The sequence below is a fragment of the Heterocephalus glaber genome, unplaced genomic scaffold, assembly GCF_053883595.1.
Source record: "Heterocephalus glaber isolate CG9 unplaced genomic scaffold, H.glaber_assembly_v1.0 deba00000546, whole genome shotgun sequence".
Classification (NCBI taxonomy): Eukaryota; Metazoa; Chordata; class Mammalia; order Rodentia; family Bathyergidae; genus Heterocephalus; species Heterocephalus glaber.
Genome location: NW_028258147.1, coordinates 6,179,792 through 6,201,136, shown reverse-complemented (window position 1 = coordinate 6,201,136; position 21,345 = coordinate 6,179,792). Strand labels below are relative to the sequence as shown.

General features: G+C 38.0%; 1 protein-coding gene across 2 annotated transcripts in view; it reads left to right on the top strand.

Moving 5' to 3' along the window:
* Nucleotides 1–829: 829 nt before the first annotated feature.
* Nucleotides 830–21,345, top strand: part of Klhdc10 (kelch domain containing 10) — a 69,601-nt gene continuing 49,085 nt past the window's right edge. Inside the window, exon 1 of one of the 2 annotated variants that reach the window (XM_004856336.4) lies at nucleotides 830–1,116. In XM_004856336.4, the coding sequence (XP_004856393.1) occupies nucleotides 951–1,116 (166 nt within the window). In that variant the 5' untranslated portion in view covers nucleotides 830–950. The remainder of the gene's footprint in view (nucleotides 1,117–21,345) is intronic. The other variant, XM_004856337.4, reaches the window with a different exon arrangement.

Sequence of the window (21,345 nt, the reverse complement as noted above, 5' to 3'; positions counted from 1 at the left end):
TTTACACTTCCTTTTCATCGTATATTGTCTAAGCTGATTAAAATTTTCTACGAGGAAAAAGAGATTGATTGAACAAAAACACATAGCCACCCGTCATCTACTAGAGAATATTTTTCTTGGCACTCTACACAGTGCCGGGTGTGTACAGTAAAATCCTCACCGATGTAATAAGCCAGAAATGGTTTCTTATCGGGAAATTAGTTTCCATTTCTATCATTACTGCTAAAAGTGAAGATTTTCCACATGTGTTAACTAGGTTTAAATAAAACTGCTCTCTTCGGACATGGCTTATCTGGGGAGAAGTCCTGCCAGTCACACTGAAAGACAAGACAAATGATGAAATCCAGAAATATCTCGCTTTTACATATAGGCTTTGACTCCGCCCCTGGGTCCCACCCCCAGTCTCGCAAGCAAGCCCTTTGTGTGTGTCAACAGGGAATGGGATCTCAGTCAGCAAAAGGTGGCAGAAAACAGAATTGCCCTCGGATATGTGGATTATGTACACATCCTGTTTCTGACTGCCTTGTTTATGGGGAAGAGTTCTGACCATGCTTGGAGTACCAAACGTCCCGGGAGTCTTTCTTGCAGGCGTGGCCTCTCTCACTCGGGGTTTGATTGGCTTACCTGACCCCCTCAGGAGTCGCGGCGAGGCTGGCTAGTTCAGCGCGATTGATGAGCGGCTGCTTCTGTCTTTCTCACCCCCTACTTTTTTTTTTTTTTAGCCATAGCTATGGTTACCACGTCTCTCTCCGCCTCCCTCCACCCACCAAGAAGACGCCTGTTCATTGGTTATCTGTCATCAAAGCGCTTAGTTATTGGTTTCTGGTGAGACCCGGCGCTCCCCCCTTTTCCTGTCTCCCCGGTCTCTTGAGGAGCCCAGGAAGGAGGCTCAGCTGGTGCTGCCGGCTCAGAGGCTGCCAGGACCGGGCTTCGGCAGTTGTTAGCGGGTCATGTCGGCCGCCCAGGGCTGGGACAGGAACCGCCGGAGGGGAGGAGGTGCGGCCGGCGGTGGCGGCGGAGGTAGCGGGGCCAGCGGGGGTAGTGGGGGCAGCGGGGGTCGGGGAACTGGCCAACTCAACCGCTTCGTACAACTCTCCGGGCGGCCGCACCTGCCAGGTGAGTCTTGGGACGTGGTCCTGACAGCTCGTGGGCGCGGCGGGAAGGTGACTTCTGAGTTGTCTTTTCTCCGGTTTTCTTTTTTCTTGGGAGGAGACAAGGCAGGCCCGCGTATAGCAGAGAGACCGAGAATCTGAGAAAAGGGAAGGTGTTTTTGAGGTCAGGGAGAGAGCCAGAGCACAACGAAGAAAAAGTATTTTCGTTCTGTTGAAAGCACTGAAAGAGTTGTGTTTTCCTTTCAAAAGAGAGGCTGCTGTCTCATTGACATTCCCAAATGTTTCGCTCACTTGATTTTCAATCTCTCTCCCTTCCGCAGTTTGATCTTGTGAAAGCAAGACATTGATGCCTAGCTGTGGAAAATTATTTCAAAAAGAGAGCTAAATTAAGGAGAGAAGGCGGAGGAGCATTCCAAGGAGTGATTTTGTAAAAAACCATCTGAGTGTGTAAGAGTTAGGCATCCTGAAAGGAAAAAAAAGGAGTAGTGCTGATGTTGGGGGGTTGTTAGTTAGAGAAAGAACCAAGGGGATTAGGGAAAACTAGTTGAATTCTTAATATTTTGGAATGTCCAGCGACAGACTGGATAAAATGGTGTCTAGATCTTGGGGCGGGGGCGTGGAGAAACGAAGATTGAGAATATACTTAGTGACAAAATCATGTAGTGACTACAGAATAAAAACAACTGATTGAGAATTGGGAACATGTACTCAATGAAATAAATTTCACGTTTTGGCCTGAAGTGCCTTATCTTTGAGTCCAGACACCTTAAAAACAAAACAGAACAAAATTAAGTTGTTAGGTGTGTGTAGACAATTTTAAAGAGGTACAATGTGAGTGAATATTCAGTATAGAAGAAAGGCAGGGATTAATGTACAGAATGCTACATTAAGCAATATTATTTTTAGCATGAAGAGAACTGTCAGGAATGATGTGTCTGTCATTTACCATCTTTTTTGTGAATAATGTTGAGATTGATTAAATCAATGATATATTTGTTTAGCTGATGAATTTTGAGGATAAGGTTTTACAATTGTGTTTACTACTGTGCTTTGTACACTTCTAAGTGGTCAAAATTTATTATATTAATTTGAAGATAACAAAGGGAAAATTTACATCTTCAGGGGAACTATTGCTTAATGTTTGCAATAAGCTTATTGATGTGTGCTAGAAATATAAGTTAATCTGTTCATATGTGCCATTAAAGTTGAGGCATTTGTAAAGTTATATATGTATATATATATATATATATAATATGTAATATACCAAATATATAATCTGCCAGGAGTTGGGTTTGAAATGATATCAGACTGGACATCTTAGAATTGCTAAATGTGTGATCATTAACAAAGGAAAAAAAAGGAGAAATCTTTTTTCTTATTCCAATTTAATAAGAAAAACAGATATTTTGCTATTTTGTGTATTGGTAGCTTAGAAGATAAATATCTTGGCAAGGACTATTGCCAGTTTGTCGTCTGCTATTCTGATCTTTAGATCTTTGGTCACGGATTAATGATTATACCATGGTTCTAATATAGGCATTCCCAGGCTCCTGGAACTGGGTAGCGCACTTCCTCACTGCTACCACACGAGGGCGGTGGAAGCCATGATTTCAGTTAAAAGCCTTAGGTGTGGAGCTATTTCTGTATTCCCTTAGCACACAAGGCCAAGAACAGCCATTTGTGCAGAGGTAGATAAAACGTGTCTAAACTGTAAAAATTCGCAAAGTGGGGTCGTCTGTTTCCTCTTTCTTCTTCCTTTTTCCCTGGCTGACACTTCATTCCTCCTTCCCCATGTTGGCATTTACTATCCTTTCCCTTATTCTCAAATTTGGAAACGTTTGATATCTTAATATATACTTTTCTTTCATACTAATTCTCTATACAGATTCTTTATTCCCCAGCGCTTGCATTTTAAACCTTCTCCCCTTATCTATACATTCTGTTTTGAGATCTACAAAATGTCTAAGCCTGTTTTATGACTGATCCTGGAGGCACAAGATTTTTAAAATTAAGGTGTACTGTAGCTGACTCCGTTTTGTTTTTTTTTTGTTTCGTTTTCTTTGACCTCCTGTCTGTTTTTCATTTTTCATTCTTCTCTACCAAGCCTTTCTTATGTTTGAAGAACCCTTTGTCTTCCTTTTTGCATCTGTAGCCTGCAGCAGGCTTCCCATGAAACAGAACAGTCTGGTCCTCTTGGAGTGTTCTTCTTTCGGCAAGAGCATCTTTGTCTATCCAGTTGTGCAAACATGAAACTCGGGCATCTGCCTTATGCTTTTCTTTTCCTTCGCACTTTTGGTGTAATCAGTCATCCAGTCCTGTTTTACTTTTGCCATAACTCCAGACGGTGCAGCCATCACCCTTCACTTAGCTCGCTAAGCAGTTTTCCTGCTTCTACTGGTGCCTTCGAGTTCATATAGCACTCTGATCTTTGTGAGCAGAAATCTCTCCTCAACCCTGCTTACAACCCTTGCCTGACTTGTCACTGCTTCTAGAATAAGGCAAAAATCCTTAACATAGCCTAACAAGCACCATGTAGTCTGGCTTCTTGGACTTCCTGTCAGTCCTCCATTACATGCTCTTACACTTGGATCTTTCTCTGCCTCTTTGCATGTGTCATGTGTCCTCTTGCCCCAGGGCCATTGCACATGTTATTCCATCATCCAGAATTATTCTTATTCTTCATTCTATTCTCTTAACTTTTCTTCCACTGGCTCTCAGCTCAGTTACATTATTTTTTGTTTCCAAGGAAGCTTTCTCTGACCTTTCTGACTTGATCTCTTCTTCCTCTGTACACTATCATAGCATCATGTGGTTCTCCAAATAGATATATTTGGCAAGGGTGCTGTATATATGTATATATACTTATATACGTACACATGCACCACATACATATGCATAGACTTTTTCTTTTTTGAGACAGGGTTTTGCTTTGTAGTTCAGGCTGGACTTGAATTCACTATGTACCCTAGGCTGGTCTTGAACTCACAGTGATCCTCCAGCCTCTGCCTCCTGAGTGCTGGGATCACAGACTTGCGTCACCATGCCCAGCTTACATATACATTTTAACATTCTAAATTAATACATTGAAATTGTGTGTAAGACGTTAATGTCTAGTGAATTTGATTTATCATGATTCACTCCCCTGTAGCCCCACTGACTCTGGACAAAGGGAGAAAATCAATTCTTAAACTTGTGAAGTAGTGGACTAGACTCTGCATCTGTTGTGATAGCACAAGTGATATTTTATGAAACTTTGAGCACCTTCTTGCCTTTCTGCTTTTTCTAAAAAACAATAGTGATTAGGTGTTTGCCACATAGATGAAGACATTCATAACATTTTAGTCCTAGGCAATTCATAATTTCTCTACACCCAGTGAAGAACAGGGAATATGATCAAAGTACATTATGTATACTGAAACCCCACGTGAAACTAAGAGGGAGGGGGGACGAAGGGACTGATGGGGGGATGATTAAAGTATGTTACATCCATGTGCAGATCTGCCAAAATGAAACCCATTAATCACCAGTATGCACTAATAAAAATGGGGACAAAAAGAAGAGGGAGCTGTGCTTTTTGTGGAAAAATGTGCAAAGAGAGAGCTCACGGAGTATGGAATCCAGGTTACTGTTGTGACCTTAACTGTGAGTGTGATGAAATGAATTGTGTTAGTTGGGAAAACAAACTGTCAATAACATAGGAATTGGAATACTGACAAAATAGAGCAATTGGTGAAGCTGGGTTAAAAATAATACTGAAACATAAGTAATGTGTAAAATTCAAATGATAAAAAAGAATTTATGGTAAAGGCAAGTTTTCCTTCTACCCTCGATCCTAGCTAATTGACTTTCTTCCTGGAAGCAAGCAAACGTACTTTTTTTTCCCATATTTTTTCAGAGGGATGTGCATGTGTTTGTGTGTATGGAGAGACAGATGCTGAGATCTCTTTGTTTGGATGGCATTTATAATGTTTGCAGCCTTGCTAATACAAACTGATACAGTGACTATCTCTGTACCTACAGAATTTTGCACATGAGAGTGAGTCTGTCTTTAGGATAAATTAGTGGAAGTGCTGGGTCAGAGCATGCATACTATTTGAATTTTGAAAGCTATCAAGTTACACTTCATTGAGGTTATGCCTGTTTGTATTCCGAGGAAGAGGGCTGGTGGCTTCCTTGTTCCCTGTTCCTTTGGTAATGGAGTGACTTATTAAACCCTTTTTTAAATTGCCAGTTTAATTGGAATATTTTTCTTAAGCACCTTTTAAAATATGAGAGCCGTGTTTGTTTCCTTTATAGTATTTTGTTCATTTTTCTATTGAGATTTTATACTGTTTATAAAAACTCTTGTGTTGTAAAGGAAATTAGTTTTTAGTCTTTGAAATATGGTGCAGATATTTTGCACAGTCTTTTCATGTCCTTTGACATGCTTATGTACAGTTTATTTTTTCAGCAAAAATTTTAAAAATGCTTTGTAGTTAAAATGATCAGATCCTACAGTTCTGTGTGATAAGAAAGGCTTCCCTAGCCAATATTATTTCTAGTTAAAATGAATATTCTTTTTTGGTTTTTTTTTTTGGTACCAGGGATTGAACTCGGGTCCTTGTGCTTGAGCAGCAAGCAGCGAAATCACTGAGGTAAATCCCTGGCCTGTAAAATGAATATTCTTGTGGGGTTTTTTCTTGGTACTTAAATAATTTTATTTTTAATTTAGATATAATTATCCATATAAATGTAAGTTGAATAACATATTGGGATAGGAATCCAACATTATTTTTCTTCCGTGTAGCTACTCAGTTACCTCAGTATCTTTTATTAACTAGTCTTTTTTCTACTGGTTTGAAATCCTGTCTATAGATGTGCTTACATATAATTTGGGGTTATTATTGTGTTTTTATTGTTTCATTGATCAGTTTACCTAATGATCCTATTCTTTGGTTATCATCTTCCTACATTTTACCAATCAGAGAAATTTTCCTTATTTTCCCACAAACTTAGAATTAGCTAATCATACCCTCTCCCATTCTATTTTTTAATTTTATTTTTTGAGACAAAGTCTTTACTGTGTTGCCTAGGTCATCTAGGCTGGTCTAGTTTTGTTGGATTCAATTGATCACCTGCCTCAGCCTTGTGAGTGTCGGAACTACAGGCATGTGCCACCATGCCTGACTGCTCTGCTGGTCCCTCACACCCTCACTGGGTACTGAGCTCAGGGACCTCTGCCACTGAGCCCTTTTATTTTTTATTTTAGGGCAGAGTCACACCAAGTTGCCCAGACTGGGCTCAAACTTGTGATCCTTGTGAGTAGCTGGGGTTTCAGGTATGTACCACCGTGCCTGCCTCCTATTGTTATTGGCAATGCATCATATTTATAGATTGATTTAGAAGTAGTTGAGATCCTTTTTTTTTTTTTTTAGTACCGGGGATCGAACTCTGGTCCTTGCGCTTGCGCAGCAGGCGGCGAAACCACTGAGCTAAATCCCCAGCCCTAGTTGAGATCTTTTTGAGGTTCAAAAATAAGATATAGAGGGCCGGGGATTTAGCTCAGTGGTTCCGCCGCCTGCCTTGCAAGCAAAAGGTCCCGAGTTTGATCCCCAGTACCAAAAAAAAAAAAAAAAAGAATAAGATATAGAGGGCCAGTAATTTAGCTCAGTGGTGTCCTGCCTGTCTCACAAGCGCAAGGTCCTGAGTTCGATCCTCGGTACCAAAAAGAAAGAATAGGGTATAGATTATTTTACCTTTTTTTTTTGGTACCGGGGATCGAACTTGGGACCTTGTGCTTGCAAGGCAGGCACCAGAACCACTGAGCTAAATCCCCGGCCATAGATTATTTTCTTTTGTTCAAGAATATAGAGGCTGAAGGTCTAGCTCCTTGGTAGAGTGCTTGCCTAGTGTGTGTGAGGCCCTGGGTTCAATCCCCAGCAGCACAGGGGGGAAAACAAACAGGTTATAAATTAATTTCTTGCTCTTCAAGTCTTCTGCATTCCTTAACTTATTTTTTTTCTTTTGAGACAAGGATCTTAGTGTTGTCCAGGCTGGGATGGGACCCCAGGGCTCAGTGACCCCTCACTTCAGTCTCCCCAGTGAGAGAATGCGCACCACACCCTGTTCTTCTATAATATTTTGAAAAGTTTTTGCACATTTTTTGTGATATCTACCCTTTGGTATTTTATCTTTTTTGTTGCTATTGTAAATGGAGATTCTACTTCTGTTATATTTTTTATCTGGTTGTTGGAATATGTGAATGTTACTAATTTCTGAGTATTAATTTTATACTTTTGGAATTTTAGTGTTATCTGTAATAGTTTCTTTGCTATATTTTCTAGGAAAAAAATGGAAATAATCATATCATTACCAAATATGATAATTTTTATTTCTTCTTTTCCAATTTTTGTATTTCTTTTGTCAAATTGATTTGATTATTAGTTTTCTAATATATTATATAGGATAGCAGTAGACCTGGGTCTTATTCCTGACTTCAGAGGGATGTTTGTACTGCTTTCCTCTTAAAGTCAGATCCGGGCTTGGTGCTGTGGCACACTCCTATAATTCTAACTACATGGAAGCCGGAGGCAGGATTGCCAGTTTGAGGCCAACCTGGGCAATTTAGTGAGACCCTGTCTCAAAATTAAAAAGAGCTGGGGATGTAGCTCAGTGGTAGAGCAGTTGTCTAGCATGTGTGAGGCCTTGGGTTAGATCCCTTTACTGCAAAAGTAGATAATCAAAATAAAAAGTGAAAAAGGTAGCTGAGGATATAGTTCAGTGGTAGATTCCTGCCTAACACATGCAAGGCCTTGGATTTAATCTGAAGTACTGCCAAAAAAAAATAATAAAAAGAGAGATCTGGCTTTTTTGAATGAAGTGCATGCATTTTTTGTTAAAATATTGTTATTACTGTTTTAATACTTTTTTAATAAATGGAAGTAACTTTTGCTAATATCTTTAAGTATCTGTTAGAATTATTATGCAATTTTTCTCATTTGTTCTACTTTTTTGTCTTGTTTTGTTTTTTTGAGGTTGGGTCTTGTTCTGTAGTTCAGGCTGGCCTTGAACTAGCAGCAGTCCTCTTACCTCAGCCTCCCTAGCACTGGGATTACAGTCAGGCACCACCACACCTGATTCCTCTTTGCTCTGCTTTTGTGATGAGTTCTACTAATGGATTTACTATTACTGAACTATCCTTGCATTCTTTTTTTTTTGGTACCGGGGATTGAACTTGGGTCCTTGCACTTGCGTAGCAGGTGGCAAAACCACTGAGCTAAATCCCTGGCCCTATCCTTGCATTCTTGAATCAACCATAAAGTCATGTGTAATACTATTTTAAATGTGCTCCTGGTTTCTATTTTCCTAGAAAATTTACCCCCCCCCCACCAGGAATCGAACTCAGGGCCTTGAGCTTGCCAGGTGCTGTGCCGCTGAGCTACATCCTTGGCTATATCGCTCCTAATAAGTTAAAATTTATATTGTTAGTTTTAATTTTGTTGGATAATGCTGTTTCCTTTTTTTTGGTAATGGGGCTCGAACTCAGGACCTTGTGCTTTTTAGGCGGTGGCATCGTTGAGCTAAATCCCTGGCCCTATTTCCTTATTTTTTTGAGACAGGCTTTCGCTATGTAGTTCAGGCCAGCCTCGAACTCATGGAGAATCTTCTGCTTCAACCTCTTTGGTTAAATGACATTGAAATTAAAGGTTTGGTTGAAATCTTGTGAAATCTTTTGGGCCTTGTCTTTTTTTTTTTTAGGGGGTAGAAGAGTAGCACTTGGATAAATTATTTCTATGGTAATTTGGCTGCCCACAATTTGTCTTTTTATTGTTGTAAGAGTTCTTTATATATCCTACATACAAGTCCCTTGTTCCATACATGCTTTGCAAATTTTTTCTCCCATTCTGTGGTTGTCTTTTTTTCTTTGAAGCTGTTAGTCACTTTCCTATTGCTGGGACAAAATGCCCTACACTCACAATTTACAGGAGAAGAGGTTTAATTTGGCTCATGTTTGGGGGATTTTAGTCCATGGTTAGCTGCTCCACGGCATGGTGGAAGGACATGGTGGAGGAAAGCTGCTCAACACATCTCAGCCAGGAAGCAGAAGAGGGGAGGACCTAGGGAGGGAGATACACCTTCCAAGGGATGCCCCCCAGTGACACACCTCTCCCAAGTAGCCTCACCTCCTCACAGCACATTTCAGCTGTGAACTCAGTGGATCAATCCACTGATGGGTAGAGCATCCCCATGATCCACTTACCTTCCAAAAGCCCCACCTCTGAACACTTGGGACTTTTGACAGTCATTCTAAAAAAGCACAAAGCTTTAAAATTTTGATGAAGTTTAATGTATTCTTTTTTCTTTGATTGTTGTCTAAGAATTCTTTGCCAAATACAAAATCATGCAGACTTATGATCCATTTTGACTTAGCTTTACAGTTGGTATGATATGTTAGGTTATCTCAACTGCCAGTCGATCCATTTAACACAGCACAATTGTTTAAAAAACTTTTCGTGGTGGTCCTGTTGGTGCACACCTGTCATCCTAGCAGTCAGGAGGCTGAGGCAGGAGGATCACTTCGAGTTGGAGGCCAGCCTGGGCTACATAGTAAGACCCTGTCTCAAAAAATAAAAAAATTAGGGCTGGGGTTTGGCTCAGTGGCACGCCTGCCTCACAAGTACAAGGTCCTGAGTTCCATCCCTGGTACAAAAAACAAAAAAACAAGAAAAGGAAAACCTCTTAAAACTTCTGAGTTTTATCTTTTTAGCTTTTGCAGTTCTCACTAGTTTTCCTTTACCTGTCCTTTTGTAATGATATCCAAAAGTCTTTTTCATTTCTTTTCTTTTTAATCTTTTGTTTTTCCTGGGTGATTTTTTTTTTATATCCTGATAATACTTAATTTTCTCTCTAGTACACACTTCTCTTCCTGATTTGTTTGCCTGTGGCTACTAGACATTTCCAGGAAGTGACTGATAAGTACTTTAATGTGTCCAGAAAACAGTTTCATCATCTTTCTTGTCAAACCTGTTCTTCCTCATGTGCTCTTTATCCTAATTAATGTTTTAATGGCCACATCATTAGTTTATTGAGTCAAGCCAGAAAGCTAGAAACACATTTGATTCATTCCTTTAACTCAGCCCTTATCCAATTGTTCATACAATTTTATCATTTTTTCTTCCTTTTTTTTTGACCAGGTCTTGCTGTGTGGTCCAGGATGGCCTTGAACTTACTGTGTAGCCTAGACTAGCCTTGAACTTGGGGTGATCCTCTTGCCTCAGCCTCCTGATGCTTGGATTACAGGCATGTGCTACTGTGCCCAGCATCTATAGTTATTTTTGCAAGAGCATGGAATTTAGGTTATTTTACATTACATAAATTTAAGTACTTTTTTTTTTTGACCCAGGAATTTAGTACACACAGGTTTTTTTGTTGTTGTTTTTTTGTGGGGGTTGAAACAGGGTCTTGCTATGTAATTCAGGCTGGCCTTGAACTTATTATGTAGCCCAGGCCTTGAACTCCTGGTGATCCTCTTATGTCAGCCTTCCAAGGGCTGGGATCACTTTGAATGGCTTTTCCAAATATTCATTTTTTGAAGTATTGAACAATTTTAGGGGCTAGAGGTATGGTTCAGTTGTACAATTCTTGCTTATCATGAGCAAAGCCCTGGGTTCAATCCCTAGCACCATGAGAAAAATAAAGGACAGTTTTAAGTTGCATATTATCAGAAATAGTTGTGTGAACTCGCTGTGATCCTCCTTCCTCAGCCTCCCAAGTGCTGGGATTACAGGCATGCATCAGCATATCTAGCTCTCTGGACTTTTTTTTTTTTTTTTTTGTGCTGGGGATCGATTTAGGACCTTGCGCTTGCAAGGCAAGTGTGGCGCCACTGAGCTAAATCCCCAGCCCTCTCTGGACTATTTTTAAAGCCACTTCTCTCCTTTTTTAAAAATGACTTAAGAGTTTTGAACCCTCAGTATCATTAAATTTTTACCTTTGTACTTGGCAAACCTGTAGAATTAATGAGTAAATATGACTTCCTAAATATGTATGATTTTCTATTATTGAGCTCATCCTGTTTCCCCCAAAAGTTTTTTTTCATTTTTTTTTGTACTGGGAATCGAACTCAGGACCTTGCACTTGCCAGGCAAGCGCGGTGCCACTGAGCTAAATCCCCAGCCCTTTTCATTTATTTTTTAACTGGAAAATATTATATAATGTTGGTGAAATCAGGTAATATGCAAGGGAGGATGTCTTCGTTCCACCTGAGATTCCTTGTTCTCTGGTCTCTCTCCCTGGAGGTATCATCTGTAGTTTCTGGTATATTTTTCCAGAAATATAATTTGCATATATATATACATGTGGAGGTATGTTACCTTTATTTTTAAATCAGAGTACAACATAAGCTATTCTTCACGTGTCTTTTTTTTTTTTTTTAACTTAGAAACTTATGTTGTGGATTGTTCTGTGTTAGTGCATTTAGACTTCATCCCATTCTTTCTGGCAGAAAGTATTGTGTGATATAGATGCACTGTAATTTGCCAACTACACTACTGATAGCTATTTAGATTGTTTCTGCTTTCTCTTATTTAAGAATATTGCTGCAATGCATGGTGCTAAATATTGCCAACTTGTCCTTTAATATCTGTGCTTTTAAAGGTTTCTTCAAGTTATTGAAGTTTAAAACTCATTTATTTTTTATTTTACTCAGCTTTTCCATCTAGTCTTTTAAGTCCCTATGTTTTTAAAAAATGTTATCAGTACACCTTTGCTGTGCATACTGATTATATGCATCACGGAACACATCTTAATGGTTTCTACTTCCCTGTTCCCTAATCTCCCTTGCCTTCTCTCCATCTCTAGATCCCCTTCCCATTTGCAAAGGATTTATCTCCCTATTTTGTGTTATCTGTCTTTTATTTTGCTCTTTGTATCATTTTGGTTTCTCATATCAGAGGAACCATGTGATATTTAAGCTTTGTGTCTGATTTATTTCATTTAGTGTTACGGTCTCAAGGTGCATCCATTTTTCCTACAAATGACTCAAATTTATTATAGTACTCCATTGTGTATAAGTACCACATTTTCTTTATCCGTCCATTTGTGGATGGACATATAGTCTACTTTTGAGATTTAGCTATAATGAGTTGTGCTGTTATAAACATGAATGTGCATATATCACTGTAATATGATGTCTTTGACTCTTTTGGGAAGATACCTAGAAGGGGAATAGCTGGGTCAAATGCAATTTCTAGCTTTAGTTGTTTGAGGAACCTCCATACTGGTTTCCATAATGGTTGTACTAGTTTACACTCCCACCAGCAATGTAGAAGGCCCCCCACAGAGCTTCTCCAGCATTATTTGATTTCTTGATGATAGCCATCCTTTCTGGAGTAAGATGGAATCTCAGTGTTAGTTTGGATTTCTCTCATGGCCAGAGATGTTGAGCATTTTTTTCATGTATTTATTGGCCATTTGTATTTCTTCTGAGAAATGTGTATTCATTTCAATTGTCCATTTTTTGATTGGGAAGTCTTTATGTTTTATTCCCATAATAAAATTAGCTAGGCACTTTTATGAGCACTTACTTGTTATCCTGTGATGGGTTGATACTATTTTTGTCCCCCTTTCTATAGATAAGGAAGTTGAGACAGGAAGATGGACACAAAACACTTTGTCCAAGTACTAGCGCCAACGAGGGAAAGGGTCAGGATGGGGTCCTGGGGTGGCGGTTCTAAAGGTCTTGCTCTTAACCACTCTGCTGCTGTCTTCTTTGCTCCATGTTTTTCCCATTTCTTTCTGTTATTACCATAATGTGGGGTGTTTTGTTGTTGTTGTTTTCTTTTCCAATCTTCCTTTCCTAATCTGTCCTGTATATTGAAACAAAATTAATTTTCCTAAAGCACATCCATGGTTGTATTGCTTCCCAGTCACAGTCCTTCAGGGACTTCCTGCTGCACTTAGAATGCAGCCCAACCTATGCTCTTCCTGTTTATATTTTCTCTACTTCTGGAATTTTGCTCCAAGATTTATGTAAGATGTGCTTATTGAGTTGTCCGTATGACTAGATAGTGAAATGAGAACTAGGATGACTAGCAAGAAAATGAGATGATAAATAATCTTTGGAGTTGAATGATGCTTTTTCTTTGAGTTGTTTCCCTTTTTATCCACAGTAGCTCCTTGCCAGATGGTTTCATCAACACTGTTAACTCAATTAATTTGAATCAGATATGTAATTGATCAACCGCTAACCACAAGTATCTTGGTGTCACATAAAACAAATTCCTGAAAAATCACTGATACCGACCTGATGTAGGAATATGAAATTTGTACTGTTACGTTCTGAACCTTAAGAAGTAAAATATATTTAGCTCTGAATACTTGTACATAGCCAGATGTAGTAGTGCGCACCTATAACCTCAGTTGCTTGGGAGTCTGATGGGCAAGGGCACTATAGTGAGGCTCTGCTTCAAAATAAAAAAAAAATAAAAGGGCTAGGAGTGTAGCTCAGTGCTCCCTGGGTCCAATATGGGGGAAAAAAATGCAAGTACTCTAAAAAACTTTGAAAACCATTCAGGGAAATAACTTCTTAAAGCTAAATTTTTCTTGAATTTAAATTATTATTTTAAGTCTTCAGTGTGTCTGTTTTTATAAAAAAATACTTTAATGCAAATATTCTCGTGAAAATTTGTCTTTTAAAATTCTTATTTCAAAGAAAGAATGGATACTTCTTTTTACTCTTTTTTGAGATAGGGTCTTGCTAAAGTTGCCCAGGCTGTGTACTTGAAGTTGTAATCCTCCTGCTTCAGCCTCCTGAGGAGCTGGGAATATAGGCACATATTACTGTGCCAAGCTCAAGAATAAATATTTCTGAAGGGCATACTAAAAGATAGATACATTGCGCCTGCCTGGCAAGTGCAAAGCCCTGAGTTTGATCCCTGGTACAGAGAAAAAAAATAGATAATAGGAAGAAGGGAGATAGATCTTTCTCAGATGGGAAGGAGATCAAGAAATGGAGAGGGGGGAGAAAGGGGAGGGGAAGTGGCTGAAAAAGAATTAAGATGTGTTATGTACATGTACTATCTCCCCACAAGGCATGTAAGCATTATGTACTGCAAACATGTACTAATAAAAAATAAAAAAAACCCAACAAACAAAAAGAACCATCAAGGGCTGGGGATTTAGCCCAGTGGTTCCGCCACCTGCCTTGCAAGTGCAAGGACCCAAGTTCGATCACTGCTACCAAAAAAAAAGAAAAAAGAACATCAAGATTTATTTGTGGAACAAAATGTAATTATTTCTGAATCTAATACTTCATTCAAATGTCTTACTAATAATCACATTTACTTTGGCAGTATTCATAGCTGACATTTTTTAGCTTTACATTTAAGATACTCTTACTGGCTTTCTGCTTTTTCCCTAATAGAATTCTTACCAGTTGTTCAAATAACATTTTTAAATATTATGGCATTTAAATCAGTTTTTAAATAACCAGATTAAAAATTTTGTTTTTGGTTTTTTGAGACAAGATCTTGCTATGTAGTTCATGCTGACCTTGAAATCACTATGTAGCCCAGGCTGTCCTCAAACTCCCAGGAATACTCCTCCTTCAGCCTCCCTAAGTACTGGGATTAAAGGGATATGCCACCATACCCAGTTTAAGTATTTTTAAAAATAAACTCACAACAAGGCAACTAGTCTAGTGTCCTGGGAACCATTATAATAGGTAATTATAAGGATCCTGAAGTATTTGTGATTCTTTTTGAGAACTATAGAACTTTTAGAGCTTTAGAGACCATATAGTGTACATATAATTGGCAAAGTATTTGTAGTTAATTCTTCCCATAGAAGATTAAACTGGGCCAAAAGGTAGAGTTTTTATTTCAAAGCCTTGGCAGCCATTCATAAATATTAAGAATGTTGTGATGCTATTTTAAATCATAGTGTTCCCAGGGATGTTATGTTTATTTTAGATTCAGATTTAATATTGTAATCTAGCACAGGTTTATGAATTATGATACTTTTGACTAATATATGTAAATATGTAAAAATTCCTAGCCTATTTCTAAAAAATGGGAGTCTATTCAAGAATTCAGTCATTTATGAAGATGAGTGGTTTCAGTATCACATCTGCTTGTGCTGCTTCTCTCCCCTCTGACAAAAATTCCTCAACTACTGATCCCATTGTTTTCCATAAAAGGATACTTCAATAACAAGCATTATAGATCAAAATGAAAAAAGAGCATAAGGTTTGAAAATGTTTTTCAGTGTGCTATGATTGCTTTGTATTTATAGAAGGAAAGAAGTTCTATGATGGGCTTACCTTTTTCTGCAAAAACTGAGAGTGGTGTTGGAGGAGACAAGGGAATGAAGTGAAGAAAACAGAATTGCAGCAAGGCAGGGGAAAGAAGCATAAATCAGCCACAAACACGAGACTTTTCATGAGCAATAGAAATATCAAGCAACAGAGATGACAAGAACCAGCGATTTCCATTCATTTATCCATTTACATGTCTCTTGGTGTCAAACATATGTGAGGTGGTTTATAAACATATATATGAAAATAAAATATTTAGAATAAATTCTATGGTCTAATAATATACAGGGGGTAACTTCAATTCTTTTACATTTACTTAGACTTGTCCTGTGAGCTAGCATGTGGTCTATTTTGGAGAATGACCCGTGTGCAGCTGAAAAGAATGTGTATTCTGATTTTGTGGGGTGGAACACTCTGTAGACATCTATTAAGTCTGTTTTTTCAATAGCTTGGTTCAGTTCTAGAATTTTGTTGTTAATTTTTTGTCTAGATGATCTGTCTATTTGTGATAATGGAGTATTGAGGTCCCCCACTAAAATTGTATTAGTGCTTATTTGGTTTTTCATATTTGTTTTGTATGGTTGGGGGCATTCGTATTTGGTGTATATATATTTAGGATTGTCATCTCTTAATAAATTCTATAGGGTGTAGGGGCAAGTAGTTGGTCTGCCTCGGTAAGTCCCTAAAGATTCATTCCCTGTGTTATGTTTTAGGGCAGCATTACAGGAGAGAGTGTGTAGTCAACCGCTGTTCACACCCTGGCTTTAAGATGCATATAGGCCTCAGAGTGCATGTTCAGGTCGCTAGCACAGTTGTTCTTCAGTAACTTTTTTTTTTTTTTTTTTGGTACTGGGGATTGAACTCGGGACCTTGCACTTGCAAGGCAGGCAGCAGAACCACTGAGCTAAATCTGTGGCCCACACAGTTGTTCTTAAACCATTCTTTTTAACTTCTAAAAACCCAATGGATGGGAAGTATTACCAGTATTCTCTTAGTTACAGTGACTTACTGAGATAGTGTGATAGCATGAAATATAGTATGGCGAGGATAAGATTAGACTCTTGGAAGAGAGAGGTAACTTCTTTGGGAGTTTGGGAGACTGTGCCTGTCTTATTGAGAATCACTGCCTCAGTATTCTTCATTTATTCACTTAACAAGTATTTATTACTAAAAGCCTCCATCAGTCATACCTTTTTAGATGCCAAATTGAATTGTACCTAAAAGCATTATTATATACAGGTTAAGAGTGATTTAGATTCAAAATATATGAGTTTGAATTCCAGATTTTTCACTTGCTACCTAAGTGACCCTGTGCAAATTACTTAAATCTCACTGTGCCTTAGTTTCCTCATCTGTAAATTGGGAATCCGAGTAGTATTTATCTCTGTATTATGGGGGAGGATTAAATGAGTTCTCTTAACAGTACTATGAATGTATTCAGTTGCTTCTGTATCTATCTATAATACTATTACTGATCAAATCAAAACAGACCACAAAATCACATTGTAATTTATATTTTAGTTTGCATTTATTTATGTAACACTTTGTTTCAAAAAGGATTTGAGATGGAACTAGAGCTTCCTAGGGAATACTCTACACAAAAGAAGCGCAATAGATCCAAGATAGGGGCTCAGATTTTCTTGTTTTGAAAGGCAAAAGGCACAAATTTTAAAATGAGTATATTTAAGTGTGAGATGCAGATACTCAGTATTGATCATTCTCTTAAATTTAAAAGACAGTCATTTATTGAACAAGTGAATCAGTACTAGTGTAAAGTTTGCCATTGGAAAATGTTACAGATCCCTGTTCTGGATAGTCGTTGTCCCTTGGGGGTATACTGAAAGAAGAGCAAAGGCTGGATTTTAGCCCCACTTAGCTACTTGGTCTTAGAGCTCTTGTATAGCAAGACCTCTGTGCAATGGTTCTGAATACGATATTAATTTACTTCTGTTCTGAAATTCTTTTCTTTTTTTGGTAGTGGTACTGAAAATTGAACCTCGAGGGCCTTTGCACTGAGCTACATCCTCCTTTTTTATTTTTATTTTGAAGCAGGGTCTTGCTAAGTCACTAAGTTGTTAACTGGGCTTGAGCTTGCAATCCTCTTGCCTTAGCCTCCCAGAGTGCTGGGATTACAGAAGGGCACCATCATGTCTGCCTGTTGAAATTCTTCATAGACCATACCATATGGGATAGCCACCTCAATGAGAATGCTTAGATGATATTCCATATCAATAGTTTTTTGTTTTTTTTTTTAAGACAGGGTCTCACTGTGTAGTTCAGGCTGGCCTTGACCTCTTTGTAGCCCAGGCTGGCCTTGAACTCGCCAGTGATCCTTCTGCCTCAGTCTCTCAGGTGCTGGAATTAGACATGTGCCACCAAGCCAAGCTACATGAAGGTTTGATCATACCAAGTTTGATCCCTGGTACCAAAAACAAAAAAGAGGGAAAGTGAAAAATAATACTGAGATCCATATATCTTTTACCCAGTTTCCAGATGTACAATAACATAGCAAATAAATTAACATTGATACAATACACTGATCTTAGATTTCATCAGTTTTCTATGCACCCATTTGTATGTATGTATTGAGTTCTATATAACTTTTATCACGTGTAGATTTGTGTAAGCACCATTCAATATACAGAGCAGTTTCATCAGAAGGCTTCCTCATGTTAGCCTTTTATTTTTAAAAAAAATTTTTATTGGTACATTTTAGGTATACAACACATTTACATTTCTCGTTGGGAACTTGTACCTTTACATGATGCATCTTGGTTCTTATTTTTTCCCCATTCCTAGCCCTCCCTTCACCCCCTCCACCCTTCCCTATTTACAAAGACTTTGTTTCCATTTTTTCCCTTTCTCATCATTTTTCCTTTCCCTTCTTTCCTTTCCCCTGCCCCTCCCACTACCCCTACCCCTTTGGACCTTTTCTTCCTATTTTGCATTATCGATTATTCATTCTAATCATGGGCTGGAACAGAGGTTAGGTAGAACTCTTGAAGACATTGGTGTAGGAAAAGATTTTATGAACAAAACCTCAGTTGCCTGTGAACTAGCACAAACAGTCAACAAGTGGGATCTCTTCTTTTATTTTTTTTTGGTACCAGGGATCGAACTTGGGTTGTTGTGCTTTCAAGGCAGGCGATGGAACCACTGAGCTAAATCCCCGGCCCTAGGATCTCTTATTAAAAAACTTCTGCACAGCAAGAGAAACCACCAGCATTGTGAAGAGACAGCCCACAATGTAGGAAAAAATCTTCACCTGCTGTTCCTCAGAGAAAGGTCTACTATCTCGAATCTATAAAGAGCTTAAAAAGATCAGACCTCCCAAATTTAAAGTCCCAATCTGAAAATGGGCATCTGAAATGTTATCCTTTTATAACCACAGCCACTTCTTTTGGCAAACTGCTGGTGATGACTAAACTGTTCACTGTCTCCGTAATTTATTTCCAGCATGTTATGTAAATAAAATCACACAATATGTAACCTTTTCACACTAGCTTTTTTATTCAGCATAATCCCCTTAAGAGCCATCCAATTGTTACATATATGAGTAGTTCATAGATGTACCACAGTTTAACCATTTATTCACTGCAGGACATTAGGATTGTTTTCATCTTTTAACTGTTATGAATAAAACTGATAGGAACATTTGTGTAGAGGTTTTTGTGTGAACAACATAAATTTTTATTTCTTTGGGATAAATGCTCAAGAATGTAATTGCTGAGTTGTATGGTAAGCACATTTAGTTTTGTAGGAAACTAAAACCTTTATACCCTTTTATAATCCTGTTATACCCTGTCTCAGAGTACCTATACCATTTTATATTTCTATCAGCAATGTTTTGAGGCAAGTGATCCAGTACTATTTAGTCTTAACACTATTTTTAAATTTTATGCATTCTGATGGATGTATGGTGTATGATGACTTTTGATAAAACCCAAAACCCAAGGTCCTTTGGCAAAAAGTGTAACTAGTCTTCCTAGTTTTTGTTTTTTGTTGTTGTTGTTCTTTTGGTACTGGGGATCAAACTCCGGTCCGTGCGCTTGCGAGGCAGGTGGCGCAACCACTGAGCTAAATCCCCAGTCCTAGTCTTCCTAGTTTTAAGAAACTCGGAAATCCGCCGCCTGCCTCGAAAGTGCAAGGTCCTGAGTTTGATCCCCAGTACCAAAAAAAAAACCAGAAGAAACCCAGAACTGACTGACTTCTTTCATGCATATGCTTCCAGGTTCCTATAGAGTGAGGCTTTTGGTGATTTACATCAGTTGACTTAGTAATTGGCCCCGAACAGCATCAGTACCTTTTAACTATTAGCATAAGTACCATCCAAAACCAGAGCCAATTTCATGTTGTATTTTCAAAGGCACTGTTACGCTTTACACATAATAGTTACTCAGTATGTATTTGTAAAACAAAAGTATATTGAGCAATAGATAGGCTCATCTGTGAACATAGCAACTGATATGAGCATATTAAAGTTCAGTGATGAAGCTTCCTACATCACTGGTTGCAAAGTCAACAAGTTATAGAATTTTAGAGAGAGGATCTTACAAGACAAAAGGAAGTAAGTTCGAGGCACCATTTATTTGGGTCTTCAATTTCTCTGAATAGGTTTTATAATTTTCAATGTAGAAATCTTGTATGTTATTTGTTAAATTTGTTCCTAGAAATTATATAACACTTTTTTACTGTTTGATGACTTTTGATATGTTGTACTTTCAATTAAATTTTTCACTTTATAATTACTCATTGATAGTTTAGAAAAATATGTATTTTTTTGTGTATTTGTATCCAATGAATTCAATTCTTAGTTCTAATTGTAGATTGTTTTAGATTTTCTACTTAATGTAATCATGTCATCTATAAATAGTTTTACTTTCTCCTTTCCAATTTTTAGTCCTTTTATTTTCCTTTTCTTGCCTTATAACCCTAGCTTGGATGTCCATTAAACTTCTGGGGAGAAGTGCAGATAGTGTACGTCCTTGTCTGACCCCAGCTCCAGCAGTGCTCACGATGAACCCAGGGACTTGGGCCTGCTGGGCAAGTGTGTTACCACAAGTTATATCCCTATCCCCTGGGCTGGTTGCTGCTCTTCAGTGAAAAGTAATTAGAATTTTCCTTTAAGTGTTGTCACGTGGAGGTTTATTTTTTTTTTATTATTTCTTTTTTGTGGTACCAGGGATCGAACTTGGGTCCTTGTCCTTGAGCAGCAGGCAGCGAAACCACTGAGCTAAATCCCCGGCCCACCTGGTGGTTTATTGAAGTTGTCTTTTATCAAATTGAAGAAATTTTTTTCAGGTTTACTTTGTTTTGAATTTTATCAAATGTTTTGTCTTGAGGCTGGGGATTTAGCTCAGTGGTTCTGCCGTCTGCCTCAAAAGCACAAGGTCCGGAGTTTGATTCCCGGTACCAAAAAAAAAAAAAGAATTGTAAATGTTTTGTCTACATTTGTTAAGATTATCATATGATTTTCTACTTATTCTTTTCTTTTTTCTTTTTTTTGGTACCGGGGATTGAACTCCCGGTCCTTGCGCTTGCGAAGCAGGCCGCGAAACCACTGAGCTAAATCCCCTGCCCTACTTAATTAATTTTTGAATGTCAAATCAGCCTTACATTTCTTGGAATATATTTTACTTTATCCTGACTTATTATCCTTTTTATGTAACTTTGCTTTGACTTATTGTTTACTTAGGATTTTTGTGTGTATATTTAAAAAGGATATTGGCCTATCATTATTTTTAATGTTTTTATTTAATTTTGATATGTTATACTAGTCTCATAAATGAATTTCTTTATTCTCTGAAGGTATTTGTGTAGAACAGCTAATAAATATTCATTAAATGCTTGGAGAAGTTCACCATTGCAACCATCTAGTATCCTTAAATTTTTAACATAATACCTAAATTAATATTTTTCAATCACTATCTATATTTTCAC